We start from the raw sequence: 16,732 nt of genomic DNA on the forward strand, positions 1-16,732 counted from the left end.
CAATAGACAATTTCCTACACTGTCAAATATGTAAAAGTTCCTTTGCACTTTCTTCAACACTGATCAACAAGCAGATTCAGTCCACATTTGCTTTGATCTATCTACTGAGTTAACCCAAACTTCTTCTTCAGAGACTCTGGCATCTCAGGTGGAGGAGGGTGAGGGAGCCTGAAGTAGACCTTCACGGAGTCATAGATAAACCACTGTAATGCAGTCAGAGTACCAATCATGATGATACGGGCAGACAGTCCTTTCCATACACCTTTAAATCCAACTCTCTTGAGGACCTGAGAAGCACTGCTACCTTTTTCTTTATTCAACACAGATACCACAGAATCAGCAGGGTGAGAAACAATTGCACAAAAGACTCCAGCTAAGACTACAGCTTGGTTTTAAACATATTAAGGAGACAAAAGACATCCATCAATACTTATGAGGTATCCACTGGTTTGGTCCAGAAAGGCAAGACAACTCAAAGCAGGGGCTTCCAGGTCATAGGTGGATTCAAAGATTTTCTAATTGGCAATTGCTTTAAAGAGTTATTATCTAAAGATGTATGGAAACCAAGGCTCTTATTATGTAGATGAAATTCATAGTTAGTGCCCTTAGAGACAATGGCAGGTGTTTCCTATTCAGACCTTTAAGAGGTGCTAGACTCTCAGTTAATCTCTTCAGGATAGGGAGGGTCTAGAAGGGGAAAGATGTAGTTATTGTAATAGAGATTCTTTACAGATGCAAATTTTCTCCACAAAAGATGGCTTTGCCAGGCCATTTCAAAACAGGGCAAGGAAATATATTTTGGGGTAAAATATTTTAATTTCCTTCTTTGTCATGTGACGTTACTCAGGTCAGAATTTGCTATCTTATTTCTACAAAGAGTCTGTTGTGTCAGTCTTAAGATGTGTTTTAATGTTAACACTGGTGAATTGTGCTTGAACCCCAAAAGGGAGAGGGTATAATGAGACGTGTATGACCCCTACTTCTTCTCATCAGGGTTTGAATGAGAAGGGGTGGGGGTGAAAAACCTTGAAGTTTTTCAGTTCAATTCAATCAATTTTGGGTCTTCAATCTTTATTTTTGATTTACATCTAGGAGGTGGTATTGTTAAAGAAAAATTTCTCCTGAATTAAATTTAAAAGAATTTAATTGAGCAAAGGATAATTTGTGAATCAGGTAGCCTCCTGAGCCAGAGTATGCTCAGAGACTCCAGTACAGCCACATGGTGGAAGATTTATGGACAGAAAAAGGAAAGCCACATACAGAAATTGGAAGTGATGTACAGAAACAGCTGGATTGGTTACAGCTTGGCGTTTGCCTTTTTGAACATGGTTCAAACAGTTGACCACATTTGACTGGCTAAAACTCAGTGACTGTGTAACTGCCCAAGGGGTTTACCTTGCCTGCTGTCTAGACAGAGCCAATTTCTGAAGACAGGGGAATTGCAAAGAGAATGAGTAATTCATGCAGAGTCGGCTGTGTGAGAGACTGGAGTTTTATTATTACTCAAATCAATCTCCTGAGCATTTGGGGAGCAGAGTTTTTAAGGACAACTTGGTGGGTTGGGGGAAGCCAGTTAGCCGAGGGTGCAGATTGGTTGGGGATGAAATCACAGGGAGTCAGAGCTGTCTTCTTGTGCTGAGTCAGTTCTTGGTGGGGGCCACATGATCAGATGAGCCAGTTTATGATTTGGGTAGTGCTAGCTGATCCACCAAGTGCAGGGTCTGCAAAATATCTCCAGCACTGATTTTACCAGCAGTTTAGAAAGGGTCAGAATCCTGTAGCCTCCAGCTTCATGGCTCCTAAACCATCATTTCTAATCGTGTGGCTAATGTGAGTCCTACAAGGCAACCTAGTCCCAAGGTAGCAAAGAGGTCTGCTTTGGCTGTTGTCATCTTTGTTTTAATCTATAAGTTTCTCCCCAAGTTAGTTCAGCCTACACCCAAGACTGAACAAGGACAGGTTGGAGGTTAGAAGTAAGATGAAGTCAATTAAGTTAGATCTGTTTCATTGTCTCAGTCATAATTTTGCAAAGGCTGTTTCACTTAGCACAGGATTGGGCTACAGTGTGTTTACAATTCCATCTATAGTTCACAATGTATAGAGAAACCTTTAGGCCAAACTTAAAATATATAAGGAGGCAGCTGTAAGCTAAACTTGATTTGAGAGTGTATTATCCCACTTTATATAGGAAAGTCTGGAGCATCAGAGAGATGACAGAACTTCCCAAGGCCCTGAGACCAGTAGGTGAGGGGGCCAGAGTTGGAGCCTAGGTTCCCAGAGCTTGGGTTCTGTTCCCTGCAGCTTCTGTTTCAGCCATTTTCTGAGGGTGTAAAGATAGTGATTGGCATGCAGTGTTTTGAGACCTCAAAACTAGTAAAGAACCCATATCCTATTTTCTGTATTCTATTATTTTAAAACACATATAAATACAACTTTAAAAGATCAAAACTTTTATTAGAATCTAAAGAAACAAAAACGTGTTTATTATTAAAGATTATAGCTAGAGACAAAGGGGAAAAAAAGGAATAATGGGATTTAGTGAACATCTAAATTTTAACTAAAATCCTGGCTATGCTTTTTAGTGCTCTTACGTAGTAATAAATACATAATTCACTTTTATTTGCTAGAAATGATCCAAGTTTCTGAGTTATTTTTCTTACTTAGTGCATTATACTGGCAGAGTTATGGTCCCCCTTTTCATACAGTTAATTTTTTGCAGAGTTATTTTCTAACTCCAAAGTATCTTAATATGGTGGCAATGTCCTCTATCCTAGAATAACCTTGACTCAAAATGTTAAGTATTCATTTCCCTATTAGGAATTGTAATTCAATGGAGTTTGGAACTGGTATAATATTTATAATGGAAAATACAGCATCACAAAAGGCAAAGGAAGCTGTAAATAGGTACAGAAAAACACCCCAAAAATGTTTTAAACAAAAATAAAAGAAACTATAATTATAGACCTTGAGGTTTTCAGTTCTTAATGTGATTTTCATCTGTTTGGCTTTCAGCCGTGGTTGGCTTGGTTGCTGGAGGTCTGGTGCTGTTGCTACCAGAAACTAAAGGGAAGGCTTTGCCCGAGACCATCGAGGAAGTCGAAAATATGCAGAGGTAGGCTGTTGAAAGTTCTAAATAAACTGTTCTATAAAGGTTTTAGGACAACCCTGTGGCCATTTGGGAAGAAGCATTAGATTGACTTCATACTTCACATCATACACTGAGATAAATTCAAACTCAGTCAAAGACTTGAAAGCATTTTAAAATTCATTAAAATAACAAAGACAGTATAAGAGAATGTCTTTAAACTTACATGTGGAGAAGGTCTTTCTAAACATGACCCAAAAAATCCAGAATGCATAGAAGAAAGGTCAATATGTTTGCTTTCATAAAAATAAAAGATTCTGCATTAAACGACTACCACAGGCTAAAAATAAAATTATAAACTTGAGGAAGATATTTACTACTCTATACTGGGCTAATTTTCCCAATATATAGAGACCCCTAAAAATCCATAAAAGCAACCACCCAATAGAAAAAACAAAATAGGCAACACATTTGAGCAAATAATTCAGTGAAAAGGAAATAAAAACAGCTCTTAAATATATGAAAATATGCTCAACCTCCTTCACAGCAAGAAAAGTTCAAATTAACACCGCACTAATAACTACTTGGATTGTCAAAAATAAAACTACTTGGTAACACACTATGTTGGGGAAGAATGGGGAGAAACGCAGTATCCCGTGTTGCTGGTAGGAGTTAGACGCCTCTGTAACGGACGGTGCAACAGTAATATAAAAATCACAGACACGTATGTCCTTTAACCTAGCCACTCTACACTTCTGGTTTACATGTGCCAAGTGACATATGTACAGGACTAGTCATTAAGGCAATTTTTTATAATAAGAGTTTGGAAACAATCTGAATGACCATGAATCAGAAGACCAGTTAAATAAGCCGGGCATAGTAGCTCACACCTGTAATCCCAGAACTTTGGGAGACTGAGGAGGGTGGATCACCTGAGGTCAGGAGTTTGAGACCAGCCTGGGCCAATATGGCAAAACCCTGTCTCTACTAAAAATACAAAAAAAAAAAAAGGAAAACAAAGACCAGTTAAGTAAATGATATGCCATTCTATAAAATTATACAGCTATTAAAAAGAATGAGGCAATTTCATATACACTGACAAGGAAAGTTCTCCAAGATCTATTGCTAACGGGGGAAAAAGCAAAACATAGAAATGTCTATATTCTACCATTTGTGTAAAAATAGTGAAAGACACCTATATAAATAATTGTATCTCTGGAAAAAATGTACAAGAACCATAACATTGGTTGTCTATGGAATTGAGTGGCTGTGGGACAAGGTAGAAGGGAGTTTTCAATGCTTACCATTTTGTAATTTTGAATTTTGGACCATATGAACCTATTCAAACAGTAAACCTGTCCTAGTAAATTAAAAAAAATTCTAAATAAAGACAAAATACAAAGAAATAAAGACAAAATACAGAATATATGAAAACATGCTCAACCTCCTTCATAGTAAGAAAAATTCAAATTAACACCGCACTAATAACTACTTGGATTGTCAGAAATAAAACTACTTGGTAACACACTATGTTGGGGAAGAATGGGGAGAAACGCAGTATCCCGTGTTGCTGGTAGGAGTTAGACGCCTCTGTAATGGACAGTGCAACAGTAATATAAAAATCACAACCACATATGTCCTTTAACCTAGCCACTCTCCACTTCCAGTTTACATGTGCCAAGTGACATATGTACAGGACTAGTCATTAAGGCAAATTTTTATAATAAGAGTTTGGAAACAACCTGAATGACCATGAATCAGAAGACCAGTTGAACTATCTGACGCTCTCCCCACAAGTTTGTTTATGCAGCATGTTTAGATATTTTTATTTATTTCTTTCTTACTCCATTTTCGGCCTGCTGATACCACAAACAACTGACTTTTATTCATTCTGCCAAACCTTCATATTTAACATATTCACTACCTGGGCAAAATGCTGGTAAATCACAGTGGTCTGAGGCTTTTCCTAGAATTGAATCTTAGAGTTGGAAGAGACCTTTGAAACCGGCCAGAGGTCACACACTCGAAGCCTGCAGGTCACCAAGTTCTCCAGTGCTTTATTTGGCCCACACAGTATTTTTTTTAACTGGGAAATTCCATATAAACTAGATTTCCAGGATCTGTTAAAAAAAAAAAAAAAAAAAAAAAAAAAAACAGAATATTTGGTAACATTGAGAAGATATTTCCTCTTGTTGACAGTTTGTAGGAGTGAATGATGGCCTGGCTTTCTGAAGGGCACACCCTCTCAGGAGGCCACAGTCCTCACTGTTTCCTATCGTCTTTGGTACATTGTATGATCTGCCTGGTGCATGCAGACATTTGAGTTGGAGACCTTCCATCTAAATCAACCATCTCCCACCCCGTACCCCTCTCCCCACACAGCTTCCCACATACATGGGCACCTCTCATCAAAGACAAAGTCTAAATCCTGTCCTGGAACTTAGCACGGTGCCTGACATACACAGAGCAGGAGCTACCAATTATTCGTGGAACAAATGCTGAAATTCTTTCAGCAGCATCCCTAATTGAAGTTCGTTTCTCTAGCCAGCGCCAGTGCCAGGCAGGCGTGTGGTGAAGAGCACCGCCTGTAGAACCCGAAGCACTGCCGTCACACTTCCCTCTTGTGTGGCTTTATTGCTTTAATGCCTCAAAGCCTCTGTTTCTTCATCTGTCAATGGAGACAACAGTATCTACTCACTGGATTAAAGAAGAAAATGTGTGTAAAGTGCCTGACACTAATTAAGTGTCGGTTGGTTACTAATTAAGTTGATATGGTTCCTAAGGGCACTAAACCTGTCCTAGTTACAAATATAGCCTGTGGACTCATACCCTATTACTTTATCTCACTTCTTAAGTCTGTTTTCCTTTCTGTAAAATGAGGATAACAATAGCTAGCATTGGCCAGGCACAGTGGCTCACTCGTAATCCCAGAATTTTGGGAGGTCGAGGAGGGCAGATCATGAGATCAGGAGATCAAGACCATCCTGGCTAGCATAATGAAACCCCATCTCTGCTAAAAATACAAAAAATTAGCTGGGTGCGGTGGCACAGCTGGTGGCCCAGAGGCAGGAGAATCGCTTGAACTCAGGAGGCAGAGATTTCAGTGAGCCGAGATTGCACTACCGCACTCCAGCCTGGGCGACAGAGCAAGTCTCCATCTAATAATAAAATAAAATAAAATAAAATATAACTAACATTTACTAAGCGTTCTCACCCAGTGAGTGTTGTTTCAATTGACACTCACCAAGTGTCAGTAAAGTACCTGACACTAATTAATGTCTACGAGCCACTGCTATTATTCATAGAAGTTTTGTAGCCATTCTATAAAACAGGAAAGTATGAGCCTAGACTGCTTATTGGAAATCAAATTTTAAAATACATTCTGAGTTGTTGTAAGATGGAGAAGTGCAGCTCAGGGGCATACACACACCTATGCTTGTCAGAGGTGTTCATTTTCATCAGGCTGGTTCAAAGCAGGCTAATGAGATAGTTCAAAAGATCATTCCTGTTGTTATTTTATATTCTTTTCATGTATGTGATCTATAAATATGCCTATAAAGATTTGCACTGTTCTTATTTCTGTATCACATAACTCAGTTCACCACTCACTGAGAGATGTGTAAGGCTTGGGGAATTGCAGAAGAGTGGGAGTGGGAGGACTGAGACAGAGCCAGAGGACAGTGCGCCTACAGAGGGAGGGGTGGGAGGTGTGGCCTGCAGGAGGCAGGGATGTGTGGGAGCAGGAGGGCAGACCACAGCTGGCACTGAAAACTGACCCCAAGAACAGTGTCACATGCACTGAGGAGAGCCAGCAGAAATGGCAGGGCAAGGGTCCCTGCCTCACCAACCAAGTCACTTGGTTCCTAAGGGCACTAAACCTATCCTACTTACAAATGTAGCCTGTATGGACTTATACCCTATACTTTATCTCACTTCTCACTTCTCACTTTATTTCTGTCTCTCTTTTTGAGACAAGGTCTCACTCCAGTTACCCTGGCTGGAGTGCAGTGGCTTGATCTCAGCTCACTGCAGCCTCGATCTCCTTGGCTCAGGTCATCCTCCCACCTCAGCCTCCCAAGTAGCTGGGACTATAGGCATGTGACACCGTGCCCAGCTAATTTTTTGTATTTTTTTAATAGAGACAGGTTTTGCCATGTTGCCTAGGCTGGTCTCGAACTCTGTAGCTCAAGTGATCTGCTCACCTTGGCCGCCCAATGTGCTGGGATTACAGGTGTGAGCCACCACGCCTGGTTCCTTATCTCACTTCTTAAGCCAGTTTTCTTGTCTGTAAAATGAGGATAACAATAACTAACATTTACTAAGAGCTCTACCCAGTGCTTTCCATGCCCTTCTCGTGTACCTTCTTTTATTGCACTTCATTTTATTGTTTTGCAGATCATGCATTTTTTAACAGATTGAATGTATACAGTGACCCTACATTAAGCAAGTTTATTTGCAGCATTTTTCCAACAGCAGGTGCTCACTTCCTGTCACCATGGCATGCTTTGGTAATTCTCACAATATTTCAAACTTTTCCGTTATTATGATATCTGTGATGGTGATCTGTGATTAGTGATCTTTGATACTACTATTGTAATTGTTTTAGGACACCTTGTCTGTGTAAAACAGCTAACTTAATTGATAAATGTGTGTGATCTCACTGTTCCACACACTGACCGTTCCCCCACCTCTCTCCCTCTCCTTGGGCCTTCTTATTCCCTGAGACACAACCATATTGAAAGTAGGCCAATTAATAGCTCTACAGTGCCCTCTAGGTGTTAAATGAAAGAAAGAGTTGCAAGTCTCAACTTTAAATTAAAAGACAGAAATGATTAAGCTCAGTGAGGAAGGCATGTTGAAAGCCAGCATAAGCCAAAAGCAAGGCCTCTTGCACCAGTTAGCCAAGTTGAGAATGCACAGGAAAAGTTCTTGAAAGAAGTTTAAAAATGCTAGTCCAGTGAACACACAAATAAGAAAATGAAACAGCCTTACTGCTGATAATGGAGAAGTTTGAATGGTCTGGATAGATCAAACCAGTCACAACATTCCCTTAAGCCAAAGCCTTATCCAGAGCAAGGCCCTAACTCTTCAATTATATGAAGGCTGGGACAAGTGAAGAAGTGGTGGAAGAAAACATCAAAGTTAGTAAGTGTTGGCTTATAAGGCTTAAGGAAAGACACCATCTCCATAACATAAAAGTGCAAGGTGCAGCAAAAGAAACTATCATTAGAGTGAACAGGCAACCTACAGAATGGGAGAAAACTTTTGCAATTTACCCATCTGACAAAGGGCTAATATCCAGAATCTACAAAGAACTTAAACAAATTTACAAGAAAAAAAACAGAACAACCCATCAAAAAGTGGGCAAGAATATGGACAGACACTTCTCAAAAGGAGACATTTATGCAGCCAACAAACATATGAAAAAAATGCATATCATCACTGGTCATTAGAGAACTGCAAATCAAAACTGCAATGAGATACCATCTCACACCAGTTAGAATGGTGATCATTAAGACGTCAGGAAACAACAGATGCTGGAGAAGATGTGGAGAAATAGGAACACTTTTGCACTGTTAGTGGGAGTGTAAGTTAGTTCAACCATTGTGGAAGACTGTGTGGTGATTCCTCAAGGACCTAGAACTAGAAATACCATTTGGCTCTGCAATCCCATTACTGGGTATATACCCAAAGGATTATAAATCATTCTATTATAAAGACACATGCACATGTATGTTTATTGTGGCACTGTTCACAATAACAAAGACCTGGAACCAACCCAAATGCCCATCAATGATAGACTGGATAAAGAAAATGTGGCACATATACACCGGGGAATACTATGCAGCCATAAAAAGGATGAAGCTGGAAACCATCATTCTCAGCAAACTAATACAAGAACAGAAAACTAAATACCACATGTTCTCACTCATAAGTGGGAATTGAACAATGAGAACACATGGACACAGGGAGGGGAACATCACACACCGGGGCCTGTCAGGGGGTGGGAGGCTAGGAGTGGGATAGCATTAGGAGAAATACCTAATGTAGATGATGGGCTGATGGATGCAGCAAACCACTATGGCATGTGTATAACTATGTAACAAACCTGCACATTCTGCACACGTACCCCAGAACTTAAACTATAATTAAAAAGAAAAAAAGTGCAAGGTGAAACAGCAAGTGTTGATATAGAAGCTGCAGCAAGTTATCCAGATCTAACAAAGATCATCGATGAAGGTAGTCACACTAAACAACAGATTTTCAATATAGACAAAACAGACTTCTATTGAAAGAAGATGCCATTTAGGACTTTCATAGTGAGAGAGGAAAAATCAATGCCTGGCTTCAAAGCTCAAAGGACAGGTTGACTCTCTTGTGAGAGGTGAATGCAGCTGGTGACTAGATGTTGAAGCCAGTGCTCATTTACCATTAAAACCATAGGGTCCTTAAGAGTTATGCTAAATCTACTCTGCTTGTGCTCATAGAATAGCAAAGTCTATATACAGATAACAGTATTTCTGTTTACAGCATCGTTTACTGAATATTTTAAGCCCACTGTTTAGACCTACTGCTTAGGAAAAAAAGATAGTTTTCAAAATATTACTGCTCATTGACAATACATACACCTGGTCACCCAAGAGCTCTGATGGAGATGTGCCTAAAGATTAATGCTGTTTTCATGCCTGCTAACACAACATCCATTCTGCAGCCCATGGATCAAGGAGTAATTTTGACATTCAAATATTATTATTTAAGAAATATACTTTATAAGGCTGTAGCTACCATAGATGGTAATTCCTCTGATTGATCTAGGCAAAGTACATTGAAAACTTTCTGGAAAGGATTCACCATTGTAGATGCCACTAAGAACATTTGTGAATCATGGGAGGAGGTCAAAATATGAATGTTAACAGGAGTTTTGAAGAAGTTGATTCGAGCCCTCATGGATAACTTTGAAGAGCTCAAGACTTCAGCATAAAAAATATCTGCCGATATGATAGAAACAGTAAGAGAACTAGAATTAGAAGTAGAGCCTGAAGATGTGATTGAATTGCTTCAACCTCATGATAAAACTTGAACAGATGAGGAGTTGCTTCTTAGAGATAAGTTAAGAAAGTGGTTTCCTGGCCAGGTGTAGTGGCTCACGCCTGTAATCCCAGCAATTTGGGATGCCAAGGCAGGCAATTCACGAGGCCAAGAGATCAAGACCATCCTGGCCAACATGGTGAAACCCCATCTCTACTAAAAATACAAAAATTAACTGAGCGTGGTGGTGCATGCCTGTAGTCCCAGCTACTCTGGAGTCTGAGGCAGGAGAACTGCTTGAAACCGGGAGGTGGAGATTGCAGTGAGCCAAGATCACACCACTGTACTCCAGCCTAGTGACAGAGTGAGACTCTGTCTCAAAAAACAAACAAACAAAAAAAAAACAGTGGTTCCTTGAGATGGAATCTACCCCTGGTGGAGCTTCTATGAACATTGTTGAAATGACAACAAAGGATTTAGAGTATTACATAAACTTAGTTGATAAAGCAGCATCAGGATTTGAAAGGATTGACTCTAATTTTTAAAGACATTTTACTCTGGGTAAAATTCTATCAAAACAACATTGCATGCTATAGAAAAATCTTTCATGAAGGGAAGAGTCAATCAACATGGAAAACTTCATATTCTTCTTTTAAAAAGTTTCAACAGCCACTTCAACCTTCAGCAACCACTATCCTGATCAATCAGCAACCATCAACATAGAGGCAAGAGCCTCCACTCACAAGATTGCCACCAATTGAAGGCTTAGATGATTGTTAGCATTTTTAAAAAACAAAGTATTTTTAAATTACATTGTTTTCTTAGACATAATATTGCACATTTAATGGACTGCAGTATAGTGTAACCATCCTTTTACATGAACTGGGAAACCAACAAAAATGTATTACTCACTTTATGGTAAAATTTACTTTACTGTGGTGGTCTGGAACCGAATCCTCAACATCTCTGAGGTATGCCTGTATTCCCTCACTGAATCTTTGCAGCAATCCTATGAAATAGGTGTTATTATTATTAACCCCACTGACAACTGAAAAAAAAAAACAAAACCCAGGCCAGAGAAAGTAAAAGACTTGTGCAAAACCACACAGCCAATAAGTGACAAAGCCAAAGTTTTAATCCTGGCAGTTAGATCCTTTGGCCCATGAACTTGTCTCACCATCAGAGGGTTGAGCTCATGAATGGGACAATGCAATGAAGCACCCACTCCAGTGCTTGGTATTTAGTTAGTATTTACTCACCGGTAGCTGATGTTGCTGTTGCTGCTGTTGCTGCTGCCGCTATTGCCATTTTTATCGTTGCTGTTGTTGCTGCTGTTGCTGTTATTATTGTTACTGCTGCTCTTGTTTTTGCTGTTGTTGTTGCTATTGTACTTGTTCCTATTGCTGTTGCTGTTGTTGCTGCTGTTGCTGCTGCTGTTGTAATTTTTGCTGCTGTTGCTACTGCTACTATTGTTGCTACTGCTGTTGCTGCTGCTGTTGCTGCTGCTGTTGTTACTGCTGGTGTTCGTACTGCTGATGTTGCTGCTGCCGTTACTGCTGCTGCTTCTGTTGCTATTGCTGTGGCTATTGTTGCTGCTGTTGCTACAATTGTTGCTGCTGCTGTTGCTATTGTTGCTTTTGTTATTGTTACCATTGCTGTTGTTTTTGTTATTGTTGCTGATGCTGTTGCTATTGCTGTTGCTGCTGATGTTGTTACTGTTGCTATTGCTATTGCTGATACTATTGCTGCTGCTGTCATTGCTGTTGTTGCTATTGCTGTTGCTGCTGATGTTGTTACTGTTGCTATTGCTATTGCTGATACTATTGCTGCTGCTGTCATTGCTGTTGTTGCTATTGCTGTTGCTGCTGATGTTGTTACTGTTGCTATTGCTATTGCTGATACTATTGTTGCTGCTGCTGTCATCGATGTGGCTACTGTTGCTATTGCTGTTACTACCGATGCTGCTTCTGTTGCTACCGATGCTGCTTCTGTTGCTATTGCTGCTAATGATGATGGTATTACTGTTGCCATACCTGTTGCTGCTACTGTTACTGTTGCCGTTGCTATTACTATTGTTGCTGCTGTTGCTTTTGTTGTTACTGCTGCTGTTGTTGCTGATGCTTCTACTGTTGCTATTACTGTTGCTGCTGTTGTTACTGTTGTTGCTGCTCTTGCTGTTGCTGCTGTTGTTGCTGATGCTTCTACTGTTACTGTTACTGTTGCTGCTGTTGTTACTGTTGTTGCTGCTGTTGCTACTGTTGCTGCTGTCGTTGCTACTGTTGCTGCTGTTGTTGCTGCTACTGTTGTTGCTGCTGTTGCTTTTGTTGTTCCTGTTGCTGCTTCTATTGCTGCTATTACTACTGTTGTTGATTTTGCTGCTGCAGTTTTTATTGTTGTTGGCATAGAGACCACAGGAGCTCAACTGACTTGATCGTACCCCTTCATCTGGAGCTTTAGAGAATTCCAAAACCATAGGGTGATTTGGGTAAGCTTCTGCCATCCCTCGTCTTAGATTGGATTGGTCCAGAAATTGAGACAGAACTAACCAACTCCAGGTGGGGGAAATTCTGTGAGATGCTGGGTGGCTGGGAGCAGCCCACACAAGACTCAATATTGCTATAAACAGGAACAGGTTCAAAGGGCACAGCTGGGAACAACAAAATGAAGAAAGCAGCATTTCTACAATGAATATCAGCAATGTCTTGGCATTCACAAAGACAAGATGATTACTTGCAATTTAAACAAATGTTTTAATTGCAGTTTTCATTTATCGAGCTGTTAAAAAGTAAATATACTTTGAGAAAATAGTTATTCAAATCCTATTTGTAGGACTAATGATAACAATGTCTAAATTTTGCGATCTTCATCATTAACTGACATAAGATTTGTTTAGTCTTTACCTAAATTCTCTATTACAGAGAAAGACGAACACCCTAAAAAGGAACTTATTTAGGCCAGTTCCAATTCAATAAGAGAATTGTAGGAACAACCTTGTCCACATGAGCTATCAACAAGTTCTGTCTATTTTCTTTGTGAGAACCACCACTCAGAACACATTGCAAGACTAATTCTGAAAAAGCTTATCATCATTCGTTGTTTTTCTTATTTTTATCCACTTTATTTTGGTTTTCAGCCTCCTCATAATTTCTTTCTCCCCTCCCCATTTTTATTTCTTATTGCAGACCAAGAAAAAATAAAGAAAAGATGATTTACCTCCAAGTTCAGGAAGTAGACATTCCATTGAACTAAGAAGAGAGACCATCACTCCTGTTGTGACTTCGCTTTGATGACAGCAAGAACAAAAGCAGAAATTTCTGCACTCATCTCAAAGCCCATACAATGCAACCCAACTTACCCTTGAGCCCTGTCAACCTAGATCTATAGCCATTGGAGGTTATTGTACCACTGTGGAAAAGTATACCTATGGGACCAGATCCTGCCAAGTTCTTCCAGCTCACTCTATTCTCAGCATTCCTAGGACATTGGACATTTGTTTTCCAGAGGGTTCTTTTTTTCCATCTTTGTATTTTTTTTAATTTGATTCTTTTCTCTACAATGCTATCTAACCAGAATACATAAGGGAACTGTGGGCCAGAGAAATCAAAATAGAAAAAAAATCTGAAAAACAGTAATGTTGAAAGAGGAGCATCTATTTTCTTAAAGAAATAAAACATCCAAAACAATATAAAGTTGTCCAGAATGTATGTCAAGAACTTTAGATAGCCCTTTCAGTAGCACAGGTGAAGACATTTTTAAAAATACATTGATCATTATCTGGATTAGACTTAAAGTGAATCTCAAATAAAAGAATCAGGAATACAACTTGAGTAATCATGAAGTCTTTCCATATTTAGACTGGATAAGCATGAACGTGTGTTTTCTACAAAAGATCTTGAGAAGAGTTCAGTAAAAAATGTTGTTAACATTATAAAACCATTATCATTTTTTATTCTAGGAAAAATGTCTCAATTTGTAGGTTTTAAAATATATGTTAATATTTTATAAAAGTAATACTATAAATACGTTTTAAAAGCTAAATATTATAAGACTTATAATGAAAAACAAATTTTCTTGCCCTATTTCACCTCTACCAATTCCTCAGAGAAATTTTCAACTATTTTAGGTGAATTTTCCTCTGAGATTTCTCTCCATACATCTAAATAGTTTCTTTATATTGTCATTTCTTTATTTTTCATTTTAAATATTATCTATATGGTTTTTAATGTAAAAGATAAAAATGTAGCTCTCTTCATCTCTCCCTTTTCCCAACACACAGTTTTTCTGTTCCCTTTGAACTTTATCACATTTTTATTAAATCAAATAGTGAATGTTCACGTCATTATGGCTATTAACACTGAGTCACATAGTATACTATTATTAGTACACTAATCATCAATTAGTGTACTTCCTTTCTTTTACAGTATCTCACTTTTCCTGAACACTGGTTTTTGTTGCTTTGTTTTCTACATATTCATCATTAATTTTTTTCCAAACTGTCTGACAGAATAATAGCTCTCCTTCAATATATTCAAATACATCATGCATTGATTTATCTTCTTTTCTTCTGTCCTGAGAGACCTCCCACCTGGAGCCCCCAACCATCCTGCTCTACTTTGGCATGGTGGATCTCTAGGTCTGCAGCAAGACTGTTGCCCTGGGCTCTCTTTCCCCACCTTCTTGAGCATTCCTTTGTCTCTGTGGGATCTCTTGTCTCCTGGATGCTATCTTTTTCCTGGTTTTTGTAACATTTTAAAGAAGCGTATCTTCCAATAGCTTCCTGGAAAAGCATGCATGCATATCCTTCCATATTCTCTTCTGTGCCATCAAGTGTTGAAACTTGCAAATGACATTTCTCAGACCCTTCACCTGGCTTCCTATACAGCTCTACCAGTGGGTCACACTGGCTAGTGATGGGAAGGAAGGAGCAAGAGAGAAGAGAAACATTGATATTATGGGCTGTAGAATTGCATCATAGGCTGAATTCATTCCCTCATCAGACCTCTTAAACAAAAACTATTCAATGGGTAGGAAGGAAGGAATCTCAGAAGTGAAATGGAGACACTGAATGAACTCAAATGAATCTGAAAATCTTGAACTCCCATGATATGGTTTGGCTGTGTGTCCCCACCAAAATCTCACCTTGAATTATAATAATCCTCATGTGTCATGGGAGGGACCCAATGCAATGTAATTCAATCATGGGAGAAGGTTTTTCCCATGCTGTTCTCATGACAGTGAGTAAGTCTCATGATATCTGATGGTTTTATAATGGGGAATTTCCCTTCACATGCTGGGACTCCTCCTGCCTGCTGCCATGTAAGATGTGCCTTTGCTCCTCCTTTGTCTTCCACCATGATTGTGAGGCCTCCCCAGCCATGTGGAGCTGTGACTCAAACCTCTTTCCTTTATAAATTACCCAGTTGGGAGTATGTCTTTATTAGTAGCATGAGAACAGAATAATACAGTAAATCGGTACCAGTGTCAATGAAAAGTATCAAAACTCTATAAAATATTTGAAGAGATTATTCTGAGCCAAATATGAGTGGCCATGGCCCATGACACAGCCCTCAGGAGGTCCTGAGAACATGTGCCCATGGTGGTCGGGGTGTAGCTTGGCTTTATACATTTAGAGAGGAGTGAGACCTCAATCAAATACATTTAAGGAATATATTGGTTTGGTCCAGAAAGGCAGGACAACTCAAGGTGAGGAAGGCCGGGGGTTGGGGATGCTTCCAGGCTATAGATGAAGTTAAACATTTTCTGGTTGATAATTGGTTGGGTTTGTATAAAGACCTGGGATTGATAGAAAGGGAATGTTCAGATTAAGATAAAGATTGTGGAAACCAAAGTTCTTTTGAAGTCTTATAGTGGCTGCCCTTAGATACAATAGATGACAAATGTTTCCTGTTCAGATTTTAGTTAATCTCTTTAGGATTGGGGGAGTCTGAAAGAAAAATATCTAGGTATGTTAATAGAGATTGTTTACAGATACAAATTTTTCTCCTCAAAGAACAGCTTTGCAGGCTCATTTCAAAATATGGCAAAGAAACATGTTTTGGTGAAAAATATTTTTTTTTTCTTCTTTGCTTTGTAATGTTATTCCAGAGTCAGGTTGGAAAGTAAGTCATAATATATATAGTTAAATAAAACCTATCTGGTGAAAATTTATGATTTGTAGGGCATAACTCCCCTGGCCCCTTAGATAGGTATTTGGGTAAGATTAAAAAAAAAAATCATAGTTTAGTCCTCACCAGGTAGTGGAGTGCTGCTGTAAAGATACCTGAAAATGTGAAAGCAACTGTGTAACTAGGTAACAGGCAGAGATTGGAATCGCTTGGAGGGATCAGAAGAAGACAGGAAGATGTGGGACACATTGGAACTTCCTAGATACTTGTTGAATGGCTTTGACCAAACTATTGATAGTGATATGGGCAATGAAGTCCAGACTTAGGTGGTCTCAGATGGAGATGAGAAACTTGGGAACTGGAGCAGAGGTGACTCTTGTTATGCTTTAGCAAAGAGACTGGTGGCATTTTGCCCCTGCCATAGAGATCTGTGGAACTTTGAGCTTGAGAGAGATGATTCAGGGCACCAGGTGAAAGAAATTTCTAAGCAGCA

At 39.2% G+C, this 16,732-nt stretch overlaps 1 protein-coding gene across 1 annotated transcript in view; it reads left to right on the plus strand.

Annotated features, from left to right (window-relative positions):
* Positions 1-13,928, plus strand: part of SLC22A2 (solute carrier family 22 member 2) — a 43,284-nt gene extending 29,356 nt beyond the window's left edge. Inside the window, exons 10-11 of the mRNA XM_064360480.1 lie at positions 3,013-3,112; positions 13,297-13,928. Of these exons, the coding sequence (XP_064216550.1) occupies positions 3,013-3,112; positions 13,297-13,363 (167 nt within the window). The 3' untranslated portion in view covers positions 13,364-13,928. The remainder of the gene's footprint in view (positions 1-3,012; positions 3,113-13,296) is intronic.
* The last annotated feature ends 2,804 nt before the right edge of the window (positions 13,929-16,732 follow it).

The sequence above is a fragment of the Aotus nancymaae genome, unplaced genomic scaffold (genome assembly GCF_030222135.1).
Source record: "Aotus nancymaae isolate 86718 unplaced genomic scaffold, 86718_ANA_hifiasm-v0.15.2.pri h1tg000040l, whole genome shotgun sequence".
Classification (NCBI taxonomy): domain Eukaryota; kingdom Metazoa; phylum Chordata; class Mammalia; order Primates; family Aotidae; genus Aotus; species Aotus nancymaae.